Source organism: Schistocerca serialis, chromosome 6, assembly GCF_023864345.2.
Source record: "Schistocerca serialis cubense isolate TAMUIC-IGC-003099 chromosome 6, iqSchSeri2.2, whole genome shotgun sequence".
NCBI lineage: Eukaryota > Metazoa > Arthropoda > Insecta > Orthoptera > Acrididae > Schistocerca > Schistocerca serialis.
Window position 1 is genome coordinate 658,321,701 of NC_064643.1, and position 23,928 is coordinate 658,345,628.

General features: G+C 44.0%; 1 protein-coding gene across 1 annotated transcript in view; it reads left to right on the forward strand.

Annotated features, from left to right (window-relative positions):
- The window catches only part of LOC126485017 (trichohyalin-like), a 181,056-nt gene that overhangs the window by 93,348 nt on the left and 63,780 nt on the right, over positions 1-23,928 (forward strand). The window contains exon 4 of the mRNA XM_050108622.1: positions 16,780-16,960. Within this exon, the coding sequence (XP_049964579.1) occupies positions 16,780-16,960 (181 nt within the window). The remainder of the gene's footprint in view (positions 1-16,779; positions 16,961-23,928) is intronic.

Sequence of the window (23,928 nt, forward strand, 5' to 3'; positions counted from 1 at the left end):
CATCCAAACCGTCATCGAACCCATCGTTCTATCATTCCTAGACCGGCAAGGGAACTTGCTGTTCCAACAGGACAATGCACGTCTGCATGTATCCCGTGCCACCCAACGTGCTCTAGAAGGTGTAAGTCAACTACCCTGGCCAGCAAGATCTCCGGATCTGTCCCCCATTGAGCATGTTTGGGACTGGATGAAGCGTCGTCTCACGCTGTCTGCACGTCCAGCACGAACGCTGGTCCAACTGAGGCGCCAGGTGGAAATGGCATGGCAAGCCGTTCCACAGGACTACATCCAGCATCTCTACGATCGTCTCCATGGGAGAATAGCAGCCTGCATTGCTGCGAAAGGTGGATATACACTGTACTAGTGCCGACATTGTGCATGCTCTGTTGCCTGTGTCTATGTGCCTGTGGTTCTGTCAGTGTGATCATGTGATGTATCTGACCCCAGGAATGTGTCAATAAAGTTTCCCCTTCCTGGGACAATGAATTCACGGTGTTCCTATTTCAATTTCCAGGAGTGTATTTCAGAAGAGGAGGTCTCAGTACAACCTCGAGCTATTCTGACTGAGCACTTCATACATGGAATACATGAATTTTAGCTTCACATGAGAAACACACTTACGTTTGTAACTTTTTAGTGGAAATAGAATATAGTTCTTTGCTACTTGAATGCATTATTCCTTAAATAACTTAATACATCTCTGATTTATGAAATTCATTGATCATAGCTTTGAGTATAGAAGAGAATACACTTCTGTCTGCACACAATAAGACGAGCAATACATTATTGCTTGTGTGCGGCATACTTTAAACACTATGCGGGATGTCATTGGGGAGGAGGAAACTGGGAATAAAAGTTCTTCGAGCCTTCTCCTCCCAAGCGACATTACATTATTACTACAGCCTTAGTATGTGGTGCCGGTGTTTATTTGTTTTATGATTGTTATGTTGTCTGTGACTGTGTTGTGGCATGCAGTGTCATACATTGTTGGTTTTGGTCCCTTACATGTTGATCCTTTCTGAGTCATGTTCACTTAGTGTTCCTTCCTCGGTTTCGGAATCTATGCTCGTGTTTGTGTCCTCCCATGTGGTTTGTTGTGTTGTTTGTGCTTGTCTACGCCTTCTTCCATATGGGTTTTGGCGCTTGTGTTCTTCGTGCAGAGTGTTCGATACAATATCGCTATTTATTGTGTTACAGTCATCGGGATTACGTATTATTCTGGCGATGTCATTGTCATTCTGTACATGTCTCACTTGTGCTAGCGTGTTGCACAGCAGTGTGACATGTTGTGGTGTCCCAGTTTCTCCTCATACGCATACTTCACCGTTAGTTAGTCCCACACGGTTTAAATGTGCCGGATACGGCCCGTGGCCTGTCAGGAAATGGATCATCCCCCGGCTTGGGTCGACATGTTTCAGTAGTAGTCTTTCGTGTATATCATGAAAGAAAGAGTGTACTCGGCGACCCTTATCGGATGCATCCCACGCTCTCTGCCATGTTTGATTCCGCCATCGTTTCATTTGTGTTTCGTTCATAATGTTGGTTCCCGTAATTTCGGTGACTTTATCGACCCTGTCCCTCTTATTTATTTATTTATTTATGCATTTATTTTACCTGGCAAGATTAGGGCCTTCAGGCCCTCTCTTACACGTAACCAGGCATACTCAGATTGAACGAATTACAGTTTCTACAGAACATTAAGGACATATAACGTGTTATACAGTATTAATGATAAAGAAAAAAAATAGAGATTACAGCAGTAGTACAATCATAAATATTACAATCAAAAAGTAATTATAACAATCAAGAATAATAATAATAATAATAATAACAATAATAATAACTGGATTATTATACTGGAATTATACTGGAACAGAACCATTATAACAGATAAAACAACACCACATAACAAACCTGACATCATACTCACCAATAAAAAGAAGAAATTAACACAACTAATCGGAGTATCCATACCCAATACAACAAATATACAAAAGAAAACAGGAGAAAAAATTGAAAAATACATCCAACTGGCTGAGGAAGTCAAGGACATGTGGCATCAGGATAAAGTTGACATTATACCAATAAGACTATCAACTATAGGAGTCATACCACACAATATCCACCAGTACATCAATGCAATACAGCTACATCCAAACTTATATATACAACTACAGAAATCTGTAATTATTGACACTTGTTCAATTACCTGAAAGTTCCTAAATGCGATGTAACATATACCTTACAGTGAAAAGGAAGTCACACTTGATCAAGGTCCGCGTCACCTTCCATTTTCAACCAGACATAACGTCTGAGAGAAGAAAGAAATAATAATAGTAATGACTATGTATATGAAAGTAAACATATTTTTCTTTTATGAATGTCAGTCCTATTGGTAGTTGGGAATTTTCTCGTTATGTTCTTGCAGCTTGTGAGTTATTCTCATTGAGCAGAGACATAAGACGATAGAATGGGTTGAAAGAGATATAGAAGAGGTAGATAGGTTAGAGGAAGAGAAATAGAATGGTAAAATTCGAAGCTATGATGGAGAGGAGAAAGAAAGAGATGAGAGGGGCACAACAATGGTGGCTATACCGTCCCTAATATGTAAGTTTTGAGTTCCCTCTTAAACGTTGAGTGGTTCTGGATAAAACGCAGATCACAAGGGAGCGCGTTCCATAGTCGTATGGCTGAGATGGACAATGACACGGAGAAAGATTTTGTGTTATGTAAAGGTACAGCCAAGATGCTAGACGTATCCGATCTGGTATTGCGGTTGTGGAATGATGATAGGTGTTTAATATAAGAAGATAAGTATTGGGGGCACCAGTGGCTAAGAAATCGATGAAGTAAGCACATCATGTGGAGAGTATGAAGGACTGATATGATCATACAACCGTATATTGCACACGTATCTAAAGCAAGCATTCATCACTAGCTCGAGGCATCTCGAATTTTCACTATTTGTGCCGTGTTGAACTACATCACAGTAGTAAGGATTAGTTAAGACTAGTTTTTGGACTAATTTTTGTTTAACGTTGGAAATATTTTTCTAAGTTTTTGAATTGCATATAGGGAGGAGAGCGATTTCCGGCAAGCTGTGACTGTTTGTTCTTCCCAGTTTAGGTGTTCATCCAAGATTATTCCAAGGTCTTTTACTGTTTTTTGGTATGGTAGTTGGGTACCGTTGAGGAGTATTTGAGGGACTGTTTCGCGAAAGAACCGGCTGATTAACTTTGGATGAGATATAAGTATGACCTGGGATTTCTTGGGGTTTAGTTTCAGACCTAGGTTCTGTGCCCATCGAGAAACAGAGCAAAGATCTGCGTTCATACTCGCTACTGCGTCAGCAATGTTCTTGGGGCTTGCACTTATGTACAGTTGGATGTCGTCGGCGTATAGATGGTAATCACAGGAGTGGATCACTGAAGAAATATCATTAATGTACAGTGAGAAGAGTAGTGGACCAAGGACGGAGCCTTGGGGAACTCCAGAGCCCACGTTTTTCCATGAAGACTTTTCCGACCCACAAATGACTTGTTGACTTCTGTTTTTGAGGTAGGTGTCGAACCAGTGTATTGCGCTGTTCGAGAAATTCAGCTGTTTCGTTTTAATTAGTAATATATCAAAGTCAACTGTATCGAAAGCCATGCTAAAGTCAAGCAGTGTTAGGATGGTAGCTTCACGTCTGTCCATAACATGTTTAATGTCATCTGTTACCTTGATTAATGCAGTTGCTGTACTATGGTGCTTTCGAAAGCCTGACTTATATTTGTCATGGATGTTATGGGTTTTGAGGTAATCCGTCAGCTGTTCATGGACGATGTATTCTAGGGCTTTAGATATTGCAGGTAGTATGCTGATCGGCCTGTAGTCACCTGGCAACTTAGGGTTGTCAGTCTTGGGTATAGGTTGAATTAAACTTTGCTTCCACTCAGTAGGATATGTACTACTGACAAGAGACAGGTTGAAGATGTCTGTGATAACTGGAATAATAGTGTCTACGACGTTGCCAATGCTGACTCCATCATTTCCTACTGCCTCGGAAGAGATTCTAATAATTGCCTTGTGTACTGTGCCGGTAGTGACATGTTTTAGGAAAAACTTGTCTCTCGAGAGATTGATATCTTGGGGCTGGTAATTGGTCGCTGCGTGGCTGTTTACAGCTGTTGAGAAGAAATCGTTTAATTCTTCTGCAGACGCTTGATAAACAACGTCAGATCTTCGCTTCCCAATACCGAAACTGCGCAGCTATTTCCACAGTGTAGCAGATTTTGATATGCCGCATACGACAGAGCGGGCATGTCTGATTTTGGCATTCCTCACGCTTTGCTTGGTTCTGTTTCGGAGTTTCCTATAGCTTTGTACGCCTCGGGAGTTGGGTTACGCTTGACGGCCCTATGTGCAGCATCACGTTTATTCATTAACTGGCGTAATGCAGTGGTGAGCCACGGAGCGGGAGCTCTCTTTACCTTGACAGTGCGTTGAGGAGCATGTTTATCATACAGTGCAATAATTTTGCCACATAATTCCAGAATTTTTCCGTCTAAACTCGGTTCATGCTTATATCATGCCAAGGGACGTCTGAGCAATCCTTCTGAAGAGCGTCATGGTTAACATTTTTTAGGTTTTTGTAGGTTACCAGGTGAGATTTTTCTTTGGTAGAATGCATTGAGTAATTTAAGAATATCACGTCATGAGCAGAGAGTTCCAGAGCGGATGTCTGATTGGCGCGAATTATTTTATCGGTCGCTTTGTTACTATTATATCTATGAGTGTATGACTGTGTGGCGTGTGATGAGTTGGGTCCAGCGGTGTTAAACTCATATCATTGGAGTGGAACAGTCTCCCTAGTTTTTCTGCAGAGGGAGATTTTAACTGTAAGTCATGTTTGTGTCGCCCATGATGATTATGTGTTCATACTGCGTCACGAGCGAGGACAGGGCAGACTGAAAGGAGGACATGGCACCGACGTTTGGAGGTTTATTGATTACTCCAATTAGCAGTTTCTGATTTGATGTATTTATTTCGAAAAACAAGAATTCTGCTTCTCAATCGCCCTTCGCATCCGATGTGCATAGTATAGTAGGTGTCAGATCAGAGCGAACATAGGCACCCGCACCACCCCCGCGTCGTGTTTCACGATCTGGCCTTAGGAGAGAGTAACCAGTGATTCGGATAGCGTCGGAAGAAATGTTTGGTTGCAACCAAGTTTCAGAGACGAGGATAATATGGAACAGCGATTGGCAGAACAGGTCACAGAACTCGTCGATGTGAGTCGTTAGCGACTGCGCGTTTGCGTGGGCCACAAAGAGGGCCGCCTGTAGTACCGAGCGCGCTCCGTTTACCTGCTGGCCGGAAGAAGCCAGTAATGTGCAACTCTGTAACGTATTGTTATGTCTATACGGCAGGTCCCCATCACAATGCAAAGTGCCTCTAGTGACGTGGTGTTGAAGGCTCCGCTCATTCTCAGGAGTACAGTACGTTGACCTCGTCTTGCTGTTGTCTTGTTAGTCTGTTTGTTCAGTTGTGAGCCCAAGCACTTGCATCAAAGCAAGTGATGGATTCAAATATCGCAATGTGGTAGGTCCTTATCGTCTTAATAGGTAATTTGTACTGAGTTGTGTTTAGTCTCGCTAGTTTGTGCATAATTTTGGAGGCTTTGTCAATGTTTTTCGTCTAGATGCAGTCCGAGATAACGTGTGGCTTGCTTCCTCTGTCTGCTTGTATTGTCTAATTTTAGAATTGGATTCCTCTGTAATTTATTTTCTTTGCACCAAATGTTAATTTTCTGAAGCAGTTGCGTGCGTTTTGTCTCTAGTGCTGGTCTCGAGTTGGCTGACACCAATACGAGCAGGTCATTCGAGTAAGCCACCACACCTCTTACCCTGTCGTCACTGTCCAGGGTGTTCAGCAAGGGCTCGATTGCGATATCCCAAAATATTGATCCGCACATCGAGCCCTGTGGACATCCCTTTGTTATTCTCTTGAAAACCTTCCGCGTACCAGCCCTCCATTTCGCCTCTGCAGTAGTCGAGGAGACTATTGAAAGGGAAGCTGATAGCTTCATTTCCCTTAACCTGGCGAAGGAGGACGGCCACCACAAGTTGTCAAAAGCTCCGGCTATGTCGATTAGAATGGCGACCGCGCATTATTCGCTGATGCTGTTTGCAGCTGTCAGTGCTTGGTTGACGGCTTCTTCTATTGCTCTACCTTTCCTGAAGCCGAACTGATGGGGCGTTAGGCCGAGGAGGTGTCTGTGCGATTGTAAACGGTCACACAGGAGCCTTTCCTGTACCTTGTCGAGAGTGTTTAAGAGACAGATAGGTCGGTAAGTTTTGGTGTCTGTTGGCTCTTAGTCTTGCGATTCCCTCATTATTACTACATTAGTAGTTTTCCAGAGGTTTGGAATTCTGCCTGTTAGTAGTGCCTCATTGAACATGTTGGTAAGAAAAGGTGTGAAATATGTTACTGTTTGTTTTAATGTTTCTGAAAGTATTTTGTCTGGTCCGGGTGCTGATTGCCGCCCCGACTTCTTCTTGCGCGAATGGCATGGTTACGCTGTCACTGATGTATGATTGCCTCATGTTCTCTCTTAGGTCAGCGTGGTGTCGCTCGTCTTGTGTGGGGTCGCCATCCGGGAGGAGCCTGTTCAAAAGATATTCTGCTGTGCTTCTCCATCCTCTGGTCGTGTGCCGTCACCTTGTTTTAGTGTTGACAGAACTGTCGGTGTTTTAACTCGTTCTGTTTCTATCTTGAATTGTTGTCCCCAGATGTCGTTCTGTAGCAGGGTTTTTACAAAATTTGTTCCAGTAGTCTTGCCTTGTTGTCTTTAGTTGTTTCTGGTATTTATGTTTAGCGTCACGATACGGGTCAAGTCTTATCTATCTTTCGCGAGCTGTCTTTGCTTGTTGGTAGTAATTTCTTTTGTCCCGTGAATCCTTTCTTAGTCTTGCCAGTTCTGTCGACCACGGTTGTTTCTGTCCCCACCCAGTTTTTGCGCGTGGTATAGCTGCTTCCTGTGCTCTTTGTAGGACCTCTGTCACTACATGCGATTTGTAATCTATACTGCCTTGAACAGTGTGTAGTGATGACGCCTCAACAATATCTCGAACTTTTTGCCAGTCGGCTCTTCCTACGAGTAAATGCTGCTGTTCGTGATCCATGTTATGTGTATTCATATATCTGTCTGTGATTATGATGATTGCGTCGTGGTCGCTGTGTGTGGCTGTATTTAATACCCTCCATGTACTGACTAGTGGAAGAGATTTTGCGCTCCCTAGGGAAAGGTCTATGTTACTTACACCACGGCGTCTCCGCGGTAGGTAGGTGTCTGACCCTCCCTATTCATTATGAAGAGGTTGCATTCATTTTAACACGTCAAGCACTAGTTGCCCTCTGTCGTCAGTTCTATCTGAGTTCCATAAGGGGGATTTTGCGTTGATATCAGTTAGAATGAGCAGCCTTTTTCTTTCTGAGTGTCGTGCAATGTCTTTTATTCTGTCTAAGAAACGTTCTATATCTTACGAGTACTGAGCGTAAATAGACGACATGAGCCATACATCCTGTCCGTCTGTTATTTCCGCTGTGGCAATGTGTTCAGAGCAAAACTGGGTGATCTGTGTTACTATGAGGTTTTTATTAACTACTACTATCGCGGCTTTCGCGTTTTGTGTTCCAGCTATTGTGATGTAATGTGAGGGGAGCCCTGAAATTTTCCCGCCTCACAGAAAAGGTTCCTGAACGCAGGCGATGTCTGCTTTTGTTTCTTCTAAGAGCCTACCTAGTTCCACTGCCCTAGCAATTTAGTTGTATTACCTTCAGAAGGGATATCTAGTGAAGGAAAAACACTTGGGGGTGGTTTCTTTAAAATCCAGAAACACAGGTTCATGTGCTCTCACGAAGTCCTTGTATAGTTTCTCTAGGTTTAGGCCCTCTCCCCTTCGCGCACATGAAGCTTACATAGCTCTTTGGGGCTCGTTGGCAGATTTTCAACTCTTAGGATCATCCTGTCACTTTGTTCTGTAGTTGGAAAGCAGATTTTATCTCCGTTTTGATGCTTAGTTCGTATTATATAGCAAAGAACTGTTTGATATACATCCTTGTTTTCTAGTCTGCTAAGCCATAGGTTAACTTCTAAGTTTTCGTAGTTTACGTAATTAACGGTTTTCAGCTTGGGGTCTTTGGTTTTATCTGGTTGGTGTTCTTGACTTTTTGTTTGTTGCTCCGACTTCGAGTAATTTTGTAATGCAGCACGTCTTTCCTGCTTTATGGTTTCTGGTAGTATGGAGTTCGATGTGTTTTCGCTGAACATTTCCCTTGATAGTGACTTGTTGTTTTTGACCTCTACCGGGGACTTGTTCGTAAAATGTGACTGTTGTATATCCATTTATCGGGAGTTTGTGTCTGGTGTTGTGCCGGTGCAGGATGTGTCTTTCTGTTCAGCTACATTACTGTTTTGTTCTTCGTAGTGACTGTGTGCGCTAACCCCGTAGACAAAACGAATTGGTGTAACATAGGGTCCACATTTGGTTTTATCATATTCTACGTGTTGAGCGGATAGTGTGCAATTGTCTTTGTTTATGTTTGCCTGTGCTGTTGGATTTCTTGTGAACTCAGTGACATCTTCATTCTGAGGATGTTCAAGGACGTCGTTGTATTTCTCTGTTCTATATCTCAGTATTTCGTCTTCCAGTTAGTCAACTCGTAAAAGGAGACCAGCCTGGAAGACGGCCCAAGCAAACATGTGATGTTTCAGGTGCCTGGCAATCTCATATTCTAACGCACCCTGCATGCACATATCGTCTATATAGTCGGTAATGCTGACGTACCTGCACTGCATTGTCTCCCAGCACTGAGGTATTACATTAGTATCGGCACCTGCATTTGGGGGTTGTAATATCCTCATGTGTTGCCACCAGGTAACGGCTCCCCTCCAGCCTCTCATCCTAGTCGACGGCGATTTGTACCTTTGCCTGTTTGTGTAATTAGTTACGTCTGTTCCTGCGTGTGTTAGGGGGGTGGGTTTCTGACAGTTATGGTAGCACTCCTTATTAATGGACGTTGTCCAGGACATAGTATTCGGTGCTCTCTATTTGTCTATCGTAGAGCTGTTTATAAGTAGGACAGTATGCCCCCCCCCCCCCCACCTGCCTTTAAGCATGTTCTGTTTCTGTGTTTGCGTGGTATACAGCCTACAGAATTCTCCAACCTGCGTTCTGAATTTTTGTGTCCCGGTTTTGCACATCTTCCACATACTGGATCTTTGTCGCAACGCTTCGATGGGTGACCGAAGCTCCAACAATTAAAACATTTTTGTACAGCAACAAAGTCGTAGATGTACAAAGATTCAAATTGAATAAAAACCCTTACTTTTTGAAGCAGCAGTAATCGTACTCTTGGCGACACTCCTAGAATATTGTTTACTGTCCTTTTGCGCTTTGGTCCTGTTTTAAATTTTATTTTAACCTCGTTATCGAACTCGTCTATAGTAATGTGTTCACTCAGGTTTACTTCGTAGAGCTCTTCTAAGAATTCCTGGTCAGTTAAATATGTTGAGACATGGTGCACTGCCAGCAGGGGTCTGAATTTCTTGGGTTCTTCACACCTAATGTCCTTAAGCTGCGCTGCTTTTCCTATTATCTTTTTCTTGTCTGCTTGTGATTCTGTTTCTATTATTACGGTGTTTTCTGTTGACCTGATTGATTTTATTATTGATTTGTCTTGCTTGGGGTTAATTGTTTTAGTGATGGTTTCTCTAATGGTTTTCTCATCTTGGTTCGTTTCTGATTTTGAAGAAAAGTGTGCAGGACTGTTTAGCTCTTGTTTGTTGAATGCGTTCCTGTACTTTGCTTTTAGGTTTTGCAATTGGACCGGCAGTCGCAACCGCTCCAAATGAGAGTGAGAGGAGTTTATTGTCTGACTTTAATCTCTGATTTTCGGATTTGAGTTCCGCTATTTCTTGTTCCAGGCGCTGAATGCGTTCCTGGGCATGTGGTGCGTTTGCAACCACTAGTTATTCTCTGAGTCTGGCGTTTTCCGTTCTGAGCTCTTCATTTTGTCCATAAAGCCTTGCTTGACCTAGTGCGAGTGCCCAAATTTTGTCTCTAACCTGCGATGTAATTGTGGTTGACGCACTTTTTTGTTTTAGTTCATTCTGGAACTCCGCTAAGATCTCATCTACAGCGATTATCACTTTAGTTTCCATTTTCTTCCTTTTGGGAATCAACTCTTCGCTAGACACCACTCGTCTTATTGCCCCCGTGCTCCTGCCCGTCAGAGTCGCATCACTGTTTCGACGTCCTCCGACCAGTATGTAGCTCACATTGATTTCGGGAGCGCGTTCGGCATTTTGCAAAGTAACAGCGGCTGCCGCCAGCGTGGACGAGGTTGCTTGCTCCAGTGTCCGCGTATACTCGCGGACGTGGAGCTTAACTTAGTTAAAAGCCGATGCACAAGTCGCAAATGCTTCACAGAGTGAGCCAAAGAGAGCGCACACCGGACGAAATTTGCTGTACGGCTGCCGATTCCGTTGCGCCTGTGGTCTGTCTCTAAACCGAGTGCAACCAGTTCCGTTAAGCGCAGTACGATCTGTGATTTGTTCCACAGTTTGCCGCGCTGTTACTCGATAACGCCAGGAAATAAACTGCCACATGCCACTTGACAGTACCTGAAGCCAGCTTTCCGTAACCGGCGGTTGTGCACTGTGGTTGTGGAAATTCAGTGCGTGGTAGAGCCACCACGTGCTCCACACAGAGCTGCCAGACGGTGTGGCATGGCATGAAAGACGGCCTTAATATGCTGCTGGGGAATACTTTGCCTCGTGGTTTATAAACGCGTCCACAAAGCATCAACTGTGGATGTAAGAGAACCTGAACGAACAAGTTACCGATCGACCATACCCGAAACATGATCAATGGGTGGCGTGTCAGGCGAACGGGCAAGCCAGAGGCGCACTGATATCCATCGTTATTTGAAGGAGTCTTGCACATTCCTCTTCACATACGGTCGGGATTTGTGCAGCTGAAATATGGCCTACAGGAGGGGCAGTGCCCTGCCACCTGATGTAGCGGTAACTGTTCAGATTTCCGTCAAGACGTAGGAGGCGAGATCACATGTTATGGCCAATGGCGCCCCGAACAATGGCACTTGGCGCTTGTCCACCATGCTGCACAACAATATTTGTCCACTGTGCCGCTCAACAGTACCGTCTGCCCTATTAGGTTCACCACGGCGGCGTCGAACGAGTATGCGGTCATCAGAATAGGATAATTTGAAGCGGGACACGTCCGAAAACACTACATTATGCCACCAGCATGCCAGTATCGGCATTCACGAACCCATTGCAGTCAGTAGCGTTTGAAGGTTCTGGTAAATGGAATCCGACGCAATGGTATGCGTGCCACCAGTCCATCTCGCAGAAGACGTCGTTGAACCGTCGACACAGAAATGTCCACACCCTTTGCAGTGCTCCAGCGTCGCGCCAACGCTGTGGACGAAGCTGTTCTGTCAGTTACGGCGAAGCGGACAAGATGACTGTCATCTCGCACTGTGGTCACCCTGTGTCGTCCAGTACCGTGTGGGAGCTGTGTAGGGCCCTCTTCTCTCCACTGGTTCCATATACAGCACACTGTTGAATCAACGTGCCCTGTACGGGCCGCAATATCACGGAACGGGTGACCCACCCCCCGGAGACCGACCATAGTGCCTCGTTCGAACATAATCACATGCCAATGTTTCACCCTGTGATTTCGGTCAGCACAGGAGCTCTTGGATACAGGTTTCCACTTCGTATGACGTCTCTGCAACGACTCAGCGATGCTTGACATTGACCTGTCCGGTTACGCAAAAGGGGGTGTTGGGCCTAGCTGCACGCCATCTCTCTGCCATTTCAATCCCTTTTCAAGGTTCCGCTGTTCTACACGTTCTCTTACCATGGCGTGCTGCAGACCACTGCTTCTGAGTGTTTCACTTTTGAAAAGCAGTAGTGTGTGACCTATCCCAAAACTTCATGGCCCACGTCAGAATCATTTTCATTAAGCTCATAATCTGGCTTCAGGTTCATTTCAGGCCTGAGATCTAGTAGTTTCGTTGCGTCTACGTGGTTAATGTTTGATGTAGCTGTTCTGTTAAGTTTTTGTGCCTCAAGGTTGATTTTCGCCCTCCACCTTCGTATTTGGATAGTAGATTTTGCAAGGCATCTACAAACTGCGACGAAATGACAAATTGTAGTCTCCCTCGGTGTGACGGGAAGAAAATGGTAGCCTCCGATGACTCCAATCAAGAAACGTTACTTTAAAAGCAAACTGTTGAAAACTTCATAATTGTAAAATTTCTGAAATGTACGTTGTTACCATGAATATTAACTTTTGGTTCGGTAATGAGGTCGGTGACACTTAAATTGTCTGAAGTGCTCAGCGTCCATTTTACATAAAGGAATGCTGAAACAGTGGAATGTGAGCTTATGGTGGGCATTCATTCAAAATATTTCAGCTTTTATAAAGAAATTGCCATCAGTGTAGCCAGCGAGCGTTCCTACAGCAACGTATATTTTTACTTTAGGCTCTAATGTAAGGGAGTATCAGAGAAATCAGTGAGACAGCTTTTCGAAAATTTTCATATGTGCAGTGGAAGGGTGGAGTAGAGATAACGCTGCTTTGCCATTAGATCAACAGATGTCAGTAGCGTGCGTACTAGGTATACTTAAGGCCATTGCGATTCTCAGGGCCTGAGTTATGAACATAGTTGTAAGAGTGAAAGTACGAGTTAAAAAAATTTCAGCAATGTTTTTCCTCCCTTCTGCTGCGGGTATGTCCACAGCGACTCAACTGACCTATGACGTCTCTTAGCCGGTGGTGAAAACAGCATGTTTAACATGGGAAGTAAGGCCAAAAACCATAAGGGAAGTGCTGGAGGAGAGGGAAATGGAGGTAAAGATATCTCCTGAAGCAGAAAGTGTGGGACTTTGAATTTAAGAATTTTATTAATTCGTAAGAACATTGGTCTTGTGTTTACAAGCGCCTCTGTCCATTGAGACCAACGTTGATAACGTATTTCAGAATCTAGGACTGTCAAAGAGGTTTCTGGTAGTCACAGAAAGGCCCTGAATGTTTCGCGTAACTAATAACATGGGCAACAAAATATCGGAATACATAACAAAATATACCCAGACATGTAACATGGATCCGTTGGCCGGTAAGAAACAGTGCAGGAGTGAACGACACAATTGCACACAATCCCAGTTGCAGAAATATGACAGAATCCAGATATAAAACACAAACAACTTAAGAGAGAGTGAGTGAGAGAGAGAGAGAGAGAGAGAGAGAGAGAGAGAGAGAGGTAGTAGGATGGCTATACTGTTTTAACCAACGTCGATTCCATAAGGAACATTGGTGTACAAACACGATAGAGTATTGTAAGGAAATATAGGAACAGAGCAGTCAGTCGCAGCCCCATTGATTTTTTATTATTCTTGCATATTCAGATTTCAGCTACGAATCGCCATCTTCAGTGCATTTATGTGAGTTGTAATCCAACGAACTCACAGCACTACATGTCACTGTTCGACTTTACTGGTGTTTAGGCAGAGGCAGCTGTCGTCCTGGGCAAGGAGTTCGTAGATACGATCTGCAGCAACTCGATGAGGTGTGGCCAGTCGATTGGTTGCTAGGGATAATGGCCTGTAGTTGCTGCTCAGCGTTCGCTATGGTGTTTGTCTTTGTGAATCGATTAGAGCATGTCATCTTATTGTTATGTACGATGTTCCGGATTTTATTTTCAATGAGTAGTCACAATGCGCTTAACGTCAGTTAAATCCATATATCAATTTCTGTAGGTACGAGTGGGACAAGGATGCAGCAAGAACAACCACAGAGTCAAAAATGAGCTGTCTACATTTATTCCAAGAGCTGACCAATATCGGTATGCGTTTGATTGTTCCCTGAAAGCAACAGAGGGCGAGAGGGTGCTCTCTCTCGCCCTCTCTCTATCTCCCCCCCCTCTCTCTCTCTCTCTCTCTCTCTCTCTACATCTACATCTACATCCATACTCCGGAAGCCACCTGACGGTTTGTGGCGGAGGGTGCCTTGAGTACCTCTATCGGTTCTCCCTTCTATTCCAGTCTCGTATTTTTCGTGGAAAGAAGGATTGTCGGTATGCCTCTTTCTGGACTCTAATCTTTCTGATTTTATCCTCATGGTCTCTTCGCGAGATAGGAGGGAGGAATATGCTGTTTGACTCCTCGGTGAAGGTATGCTCTCGAAACTTCACCAAAAGCCCGTACCGAACTACTGAGCGTCTCTCCTGCAGAGTCTTCCACTGGAGTTTATCTATCATCTCCGTAACGCATTTGCGATTACTAAATGATCCTGTAACGAACCGCGCTCTCCGTTGCATCAACCCTATCTGGTATGGATCCCACACTGGTGAGCAGTATTCAAGCAGTGGACGAACAAGCGTACTGTAAACTACTTCCTTTGTTTTCGGATTGCATTTCCTTAGGATTCTTCCAATGAATCTCAGTCTGACATCCGCTTTACCAACGATCAACTTAATGTGATCATTCCATTTTAAATCACTCCCAATGCGTACTCCCAGATAATTTATGGAATTAACTGCTTCCAGTTGCTGACTTGCTATATTGTAGCTAAATGATAAGGGATCTTTCTTTCTACGTATTCGCAGCGCATTACACTTGTCTACATTGAGATTCAATTGCCATTCCCTGCACCATGCGTCAATTCGTTGCAGATCCTCCTGCATTTCAGCACAATTTTCGATTGTTACAACCTCTCGATATACTACAGCAACATCATCCACAAAAGCCTCATTGAAATTCCGATGTTATCCACAAGGTCATTTATATACAGGGTGTTACAAAAAGGTACGGGCAAACTTTCAGGAAACATTCCTCACACACAAATAAAGAAAAGATGTTACACTTAATTTCCATGTTAGAGCTCATTTTAGTTTCGTCAGTATGTACTATACTTCCTCGATTCACCGCCAGTTGGCCGAAGTGAAGGAAGGTAATGTTGACTTCGGTGCTTGTGTTGACATGCGACTCATTGCTCTACAGTACTAGCATCAAGCACATCAGTACGTAACATCAACAGGTTAGTGTTCATCACGAACGTGGTTTTCAGTCAGTGCAATGTTTACAAATACGGAGTTGGCAGATGCCCATTTGATGTATGGATTAGCACGGGGCAATAGCCGTGGCGCGGAACGTTTGTATCGAGATAGATTTCCAGAACGAAGGTGTCCCGACAGGAAGACGTTCGAAGCAATTGATCGGCGTCTTAGGGAGCACGGAACATTCCAGCCTATGACTCGCGACTGGCGAAGACCTAGAACGACGAGGAAACCTGCAATGGACGAGGCAATTCTTCGTGTAGTTGACGATAACCTTAATGTCAGCGTCAGAGAAGTTGCTGCTGCACAAGGTAACGTTGACCACGTCACTGTATGGAGAGTGCTATGGGATGAGGCTTCATTCCAACGTGATCAAATTGCAAATTTTCACGATCAACATGTGTGGGCTGACGAGAATCCGCACGCAATTGTGCAATCATGTCATCAACACAGATTTTCTGTGAACGTTTGGGCAGGCATTGTTGGTGATGTCTTGATTGGGCCCCATGTTCTTCCACCTACGATCAATGGAGCACGTTATCATGATTTCATACGGGATACTCTACCTGTTATGCTAGAACATGTGCCTTTACAAGTACGACACAACATGTGGTTCAAGGACGATTGAGCTCCTGCACATTTCAGTCGAAGTGTTCGTACGCTTCTCAACAACAGATTCGGTGACCGATGGATTGGTAGAGGCGGACCAATTCCATGACCTCCACGCTCTCCTGACCTCAACCCTCTTGACTTTCATTTATGGGGGTATTTCAAAGCTCTTGTCTACGCAACCCCGGTACCAAGTGTAGAGACTCTCCGTGCTCGTATTGTGGACGGCTGTGATACAATACGCCATTCTCCAGGGCTGCATCAGCGCATCTGATTCCATGCGACGGAGGATGGATGCATGTATCCTCGCTAACGGAGGACATTTTGAACATTTCCTGTAACAAAGTGTTTGAAGTTACGCTGGTACGTTCTGTTGCTGTGTGTTGCCATTCCATGATTAATATGTTTTGAAGAGAAGTAATAAAATGAGCTCTAACATGGAAAGGAAGCGTTTCCGGACACATGTCCACATAACATATTTTCTTTCTTTGTGTGTGGGGAATGTTTCCTGAAAGTTTGGCCGTACCTTTCTGTAACATCCTGTATATTGTGTATAGCAACGGTCCTGCGACACTCCCCGCCGGCACACCTGAAATCACTCTTACTTTGGAAGACTTCTCTGCATTGAGAATGACATGCTGCGTTCTGTTATCTAGGAAATCTTCAATCCAATAGCACAATTGGTCTGATAGTCCATCTGCTCTTACTTTGTTCATTAAACGACTGTGGGGAACTGTATCGAACGCCTTGCAGAAGTCAAGAAACACGGCATCTACCTGGGAAGCTGTGTCTATGGCCCTCTGAGTCTCGCGGACGAATAGCACGAGCTGGGTTTCACAGGATCATCTTATTCGAAACCCATGATGATTCCTAAAGAGTAGATTTCTAGTCTCCAGAAAAGTCTTTATACTCGTACATAATACGTGTTCCAAAATTCTACAACTGATCTCTCTCACTCTCTCTCTCTCTCTCTGTGCGTACGTGGCACTGCTTTATAGATTAAGTGTTGAGCTAGCATGTTGACGTTTTATGTGACAGATGGCTCGGGAAGAGCAGGACGCGCGTGAGAAGGCGGACCGCGACCGGGAGATGCGGGAGACGTTGGACAAGCAGGTGGCCGGGCTGGCCAGGCAGCGCGAGGAGGAGCAGCGGCTGCGCCAGGAGCAGATGCGCCACAACGAGCACGTGCTGCGGCAGCTGAAGCTGGAGCAGCAGGGCCGTGAGTGTCCGCTGCGGCCTGCAGGCTGAGGCGCCGGCGACCGCGCCTCCCGCGCTCAATGCATTTACTGACCCACCAGTGTCGTAAAAGCCTCATTTTTCCCCGTGTCCCTCTCATGTATGCCAAACGCCACACAAAATCTTCCGTAAAACACACTCTTTTCCCGAGTGTTGTAGCGTTGCTCATGGGGGGTGGGGGGTGGGGGGAGAGGGAAAAAGAAAAAGAGTTGTTATTTTATATTTTCTTTGAAAAAAATGTGGAAAAAGTGGATATTTTGGTGGGCCACTAGGCAACAGAATCAGGGATTGATTACACTATTTTAATAACATACGTTGAGCATTAAATACCTGAATAAGAGGAACATTATCATTCTGTGCGTTTTTACACTCCTAGAAATGGAAAAAAGAACACATTGACACCGGTGTGTCAGACCCACCATACTTGCTCCGGACACTGCGAGAGGGCTGTACAAGCAATGATCACACGCACGGCACAGCGGACACACCAGGAACCGCGGTGTTGGCCGTCGAATGGCGCTAGCTGCGCAGCATTTGTGCACCGCCGCCGACAGTGTCAGCCAGTTTGCCGTGGCATACGGAGCTCCATCGCAGTCTTTAACACTGGTAGCATGCCGCGACAGCGTGGACGTGAACCGTATGTGCTGTTGACGGACTTTGAGCGAGGGCGTATAGTGGGCATGCGGGAGGCCGGGTGGACGTACCGCCGAATTGCTCAACACGTGGGGCGTGAGGTCTCCACAGTACATCGATGTTGTCGCCAGTGGTCGGCGGAAGGTGCACGTGCCCGTCGACCTGGGACCGGACCGCAGCGACGCACGGATGCACGCTAAGACCGTAGGATCCTACGCAGTGCCGTAGGGGACCGCACCGCCACTTCCCAGCAAATTAGGGACACTGTTGCTCCTGGGGTATCGGCGAGGACCATTCGCAACCGTCTCCATGAAGCTGGGCTACGGTCCCGCACACCGTTAGGCCGTCTTCCGCTCACGCCCCAACATCGTGCAGCCCGCCTCCAGTGGTGTCGCGACAGGCATGAATGGAGGGACGAATGGAGACGTGTCGTCTTCAGCGATGAGAGTCGCTTCTGCCTTGGTGCCAATGATGGTCGTATGCGTGTTTGGCGCCGTGCAGGTGAGCGCCACAATCAGGACTGCATACGACCGAGGCACACAGGGCCAACACCCGGCATCATGGTGTGGGGAGCGATCTCCTACACTGGCCGTACACCACTGGTGATCGTCGAGGGGACACTGAATAGTGCACGGTACATCCAAACCGTCATCGAACCCATCGTTCTACCATTCCTAGACCGGCAAGGGAACTTGCTGTTCCAACAGGACAATGCACGTCCGCATGTATCCCGTGCCACCCAACGTGCTCTAGAAGGTGTAAGTCAACTACCCTGGCCAGCAAGATCTCCGGATCTGTCCCCCATTGAGCATGTTTGGGACTGGATGAAGCGTCGTCTCACGCTGTCTGCACGTCCAGCACGAACGCTGGTCCAACTGAGGCGCCAGGTGGAAATGGCATGGCAAGCCGTTCCACAGGACTACATCCAGCATCTCTACGATCGTCTCCATGGGAGAATAGCAGCCTGCATTGCTGCGAAAGGTGGATATACACTGTACTAGTGCCGACATTGTGCATGCTCTGTTGCCTGTGTCTATGTGCCTGTGGTTCTGTCAGTGTGATCATGTGATGTATCTGACCCCAGGAATGTGTCAATAAAGTTTCCTCTTCCTGGGACAATGAATTCACGGTGTTCTTATTTCAATTTCCAGGAGTGTATATTCCCGATGTAGTCATACCCAGGACAACACTAAGGGACCAGAAGATTTATGGACTTTGAAAGAAATGCAACCCTACATAATTTAAAAAAAATTGGCTCAGAAATAATAGAAAAATGATAATGTTCCTTCTGGCTCATGCTGCGTTCGGCCCATCAGCATGATCGTAATTTCTGGTGATGAAATAACACAAAATAATTATCAGTTGAGTGAATGAGGAGATGGAAATCATCAAGGTTGATTTACTAAAATAAGCACACTTATCTGTAACACACTTTTTTTTAATGCTTCGTACCTTTTCATATTAAATTACAATAGATGACCACTGTGGTTAAATACTTTATACATAACAGTGAAAATGTCCTCTTGATGCTGTCTGTTCGTAATCAGTTACAAGAAACTACATGTTTTCTGATTGAAAAAAATAACAATTAGCATATTCACTCAATATTTTCGCATAAAATGTAAGATACAGTTGCGGAACGCAGCAAGTCCGCGTCCGCCTTTCATAGAATACCAACAGTAAAAGGTGAGGCGCAAAATGCCTCATTTGTCTTGAAACGACAGAATTCTTTTTTATATCATTAATCGATACATGTACATAGAGATTTACAGGCATCGCGCAAGAACGGCAAAGATAAAGAATAATGGATTCTGTCGCTGCTATGCGATGGTTCATTTCTTTTACTTTACAATTGTTCGATAACTTTCGGCCATCAATGGTGTACTATTGAACGTATATTACTGTTTGTGAGGCGAAAATTACTAATATTAAAGTGTCCAACATTGAACAGACAAAACTACGCTGGATACTGGACCAAGCCCTAGTCATGTAGAGATCTTGACATAGTCTATTTTCAACACAAACATAGGATAAAGTAAAATGTGCACATTTCAATATTTGACCTGCCTCGATGGCCGCGAGCGCATTAACGCGCCGCTTCCGGGATTCCGGGAGGCGCCCCTCCTGCTGAGACCTTCCCGTCTCCTCTATACCTCTTTTGTTAATGATAACCTTCCCTCAGGATTTCTACCTCTTGCTTAATAATAACAAATGAAATCTTCCCTTTGAAATTTATTCTCTTTCTCAATCTTGGCATACAAATTTAATTGCTGCTTATTTCGACGAAACATAGAATGTGTCGTCGTCGTGGTCCTCAGTCGTTATCTGCAATAACCCAAAACTGTTCCTTACCTTTTTGTTACTGTTACTGGATCGCCATCTGACTGCTACATCGAACTGCGACATGAATATACTTACTCTGTTTTACTATACTCTTTTAGCTGCTGGTGGGCTGTCATAATAAGTGGCTGTATTTATTACCAAAGCTGACGTTATTCATTATTAGCAAAGCTGACGTTATTCTTTAATTAATTTGACTCAAGTTGCGTAATTAATAGTTACACTTTTTCTTGAGAACAAAAAAATTTTTGCAAAGTTTTATGTTGATGGTTGGTGGGATGGATTATAATCAGTAATGCAACACTGCTGGCAAAAATTAATTATATTCTGAAAACGCTTCAAATATTTACTGTTGGTAATGAAATGATTTTACAAACGTTCAAATGGGACTTACTTTTTACAATAATCTTACAACTAGCAATGTGCAAACATACCTTCAGTAGTCTTGAGTTTCTCAAGAAATTTAATTCAATAATATTAGTTTCTCTTATTATAATAGTTAGCTGATGTCTCTGTACATCCGTTTATAATCTCTTGCAAATAATAGCTGGTGGCTGGCAGGCACACTGCTCCTCTCAACCTCTCGCTTCACATCTCGCTTACTACTGACTTCCTACGAACGCTAAAGTTCTGTCTCTCCTACCAACAATGCTGTCTGGTGCAGACAATCCCTGCTACCATTACAAAATGTATCAATGCGCGGTCTTTCCCGCTCTTTTCTTAAAATGTATCCATACGCGGTCCCTCCCACCCTTATAAAAATTATATCAATTTGCGGTCTCTCTTGCCAACAATACTTTGGTGCAGACATTCCCTGCTACCACAATTATTTCCAACATGACAACTATTAATTATTCCTACTTAATCCTATTAATAAAATATAAACATTATTCATAAATTGTGATTTGACAATAGACGATAGAAATATACACGTCTTAGACTGCAGATGCTTCCATCCGGTTGAACGACGAGGTATGATGAGCTGTCCAGCCTGAATGTGTTTTTTTCGGTAGTTTCACTGATCCAAAAATGTGAATATCACACTGATTACCATGTCCTGTCTCAGTCACACGATCTGGAAATGTTTTGAAAACTTACAAGTACCTACTCAGGGACGAATTGTTTGATGTCACCTGAGTGCTTCGCTAGTTCGGGTTTTGAATCTCTGCATATTAATACAACTTACTAGACACAGTTCCTCCGTTTTTCTCAACGCCTACAGTAGAATTCCGTAGCGCGAATCAATAGTCGTTTGTTCGTTTGTTTTGATAGCTAGTGACCGCTTGTTGGTGTTAGTCAGTCAGTCAGGGACTAGCGACCAGCCGAGACAGAAGCAGCAACAGGGAGGTAACCAGTTTTGTGACTTTTAAGAGTCCCTAACCAGGAACGAATTGTGTAATTTCATCATTCACCAAAGAAGATGAACTAAATATTCCAGAATTCGGATCAAGAATAGCTGCCAACATGGGTAGCGTAGAAGTAGATATCCTCAGATTAGTGAAGTAACTTAAATCACTTAACAAAAGCAAGTCTCCCGGTCCAGATTGTATACCAGTTAGGTTCCTTTCGGAGTATGCTGATACAGTAGCTCCATACTTAACAATTACACCGTTTGCTCGATGAAAGATCCTCACCCAAGGACTGGAAAGTTTCACGGGCCACACTAATATTCAAGAAAGGTAGTGGAAGTAATCCACTAAATTACAGCCCATATTCAGCAGGACTTTGGATAATATGTTGTGTTCGAACATTATGAATTACCTAGAAGAAAATCTCCTATTGACACATAGTCAACATGGGTTTAGAAAACATCGTTCCTGTTAAAAACAACTAGCTCTTTATTCACATGAAGTGTTGAGTGCTATTGACAAGAGATTTCAGATTGATTCCTTATTTATGGGTTTCCGGAAGGCTTTTGACACTGTACCACTGTACGATACAAACGGCATGTAGTAAAATTGCGTGCTTATGGAATATCGTCTGAGCAATGAGACTCGATTCGTGATTTCCTGCCAGAATGGTCACAGTTCGTTGTAATTGCCGGAAAGTCATCGAGTAAAACAGAAGTGATTTCTGGCGTTCCCCAAGATGGTCCTTTGCTGTTTCTTATCTATATAAACGATTTGGCAGACAATATGAGCAGCCATCGTAGGTTGTTTGCAGGTGCCGCTGCCGTTTATCGACTAGTAAAGTCATCAGAGGATGAAAACAAATTACAAAAACCATTTAGAAGAGACATATGTATGGTGAGAAAATTGGCAATTGTCCCTAAATAATGAAAAGTGTGAGGTCATCCACATTTTTTGTCAGTGCAGTACCCCTTTTGGCAAATTTGTAGAGGTCTGACGTGGCCATTATATAGAGACAGCGCGTCATAAAGTTTTATTGGTGACAAAATGGTGAGTGAAAACATAGTTTGGTGACCTCGGAACCCTTTCGGGGACCCTACAGCCCTTGCCATATGCTCACTACGTGAGTTTAAATTAGATTTACGCTTTAGACCGGATATTACGTGCGTAGTATTGGTGCATAAGTACGGTAACTTTGGATCTCGGTACCACATCATATATCGTAAAAAAACTAGAAAGTTCCCAGAGAATATCATCGGAAAACATATTGTAAAAATGTCGACGATCTGTCACGAATGAAAATTATAGAAATTGCTATCCCTGCAATTAATACTTTTCGTACCCATAAATCATGGGTTTTCGGAATTTTGTCTGGAACCACCCATGAAAAAATTTTACTTTTATAGCCTACCTTAGGCCCACCAAAGACCACACCTAATGAAAAAGAACAAACCGGTTTGCTTCATTCACCTGGCTTGGAGGAAGTATCTTATGTTTAAATTTGGAACTTGTGCGGTATTGTAGGTATACAAGTGGTCGCTGGGCCAAGGGCTATCCAAAACACTTGACCCCTTATCTCTGCGATCAAAAGAAACCGACATATGACCCCTGAAAAATTACATTTAAGAGCGCAGATTTTTAGAGCATGTTGGTACCATGTACTGTCGAGCACAGACCGTGTATGCCGCATGAGATCCATAATAACGCAGCTTTTGAGCAGAACAGAAGACAGACTACTACGGCGGATTTTCATTCAAACTTTAGGTCATCGTGGTTCCAAAATCCGCTAACCTCTCTCATTGGCTGATGACCTAAACTGACCTCCAGATATACCAAATCCGTCAATGCATACACAAAGAGATTGCTCAAACAACTTATTTCAACTAATGGTAACTCAGTATAGCAAAACACGTCTAGCATTGCTACGACAACTGGCGGATGAAGAAAAGGAAAAATATTGTAAACAAAAACAGAATTTTAAATGAACAGGCACCTTACAAAACGACAAAAGAATACTTGTTGCAGATTCAGGTGGAATGAAAAGGCGCTCGTTGTTAATTGGCCGCCTTTCAAGTTCTCTGCTGACTTGTTAACTCCAGTATGAATAAATGAATGTAGCTGGAGTTGATTATATCAAATAAGCTTGGCGACAGAAGGAATTCGTTTGAAATTCATTAATTTATTCATGAAAATTTAACTGTGGTTGTAGCTGCAATAATTATGCCACAATCTCTAGAAGGCAGCCAAATTCACAAAAACACACTCAAAGTATCCCTCACAATTCAGTAAAAACTAATCAAACTATTCATTCCAGAATGTACGTCAACACATATCGCTATGAAAATTTTGAAGTTGCTCTATGGCTTCACTCGCGAAAAACTCTAACTCATTATGTGAACTGAACAAAGTCCTTACATTCACTACGCGGCCACTTGCCACCCAAAGAAGCAAATCACAGACATTTTACAAACTCGCGATCCGTAGCCGGGGCGCCTCAGCCTTCCCACTCTAAAAACAAGCTACTCTCCAATCCCGTCATGCATTAACCACACTACTTCTATATTGACTACCACTGTCGTCTCTGTCTTAGCAGGCCACTTCACCTTAGTGCGTGCTTTACATTACAATT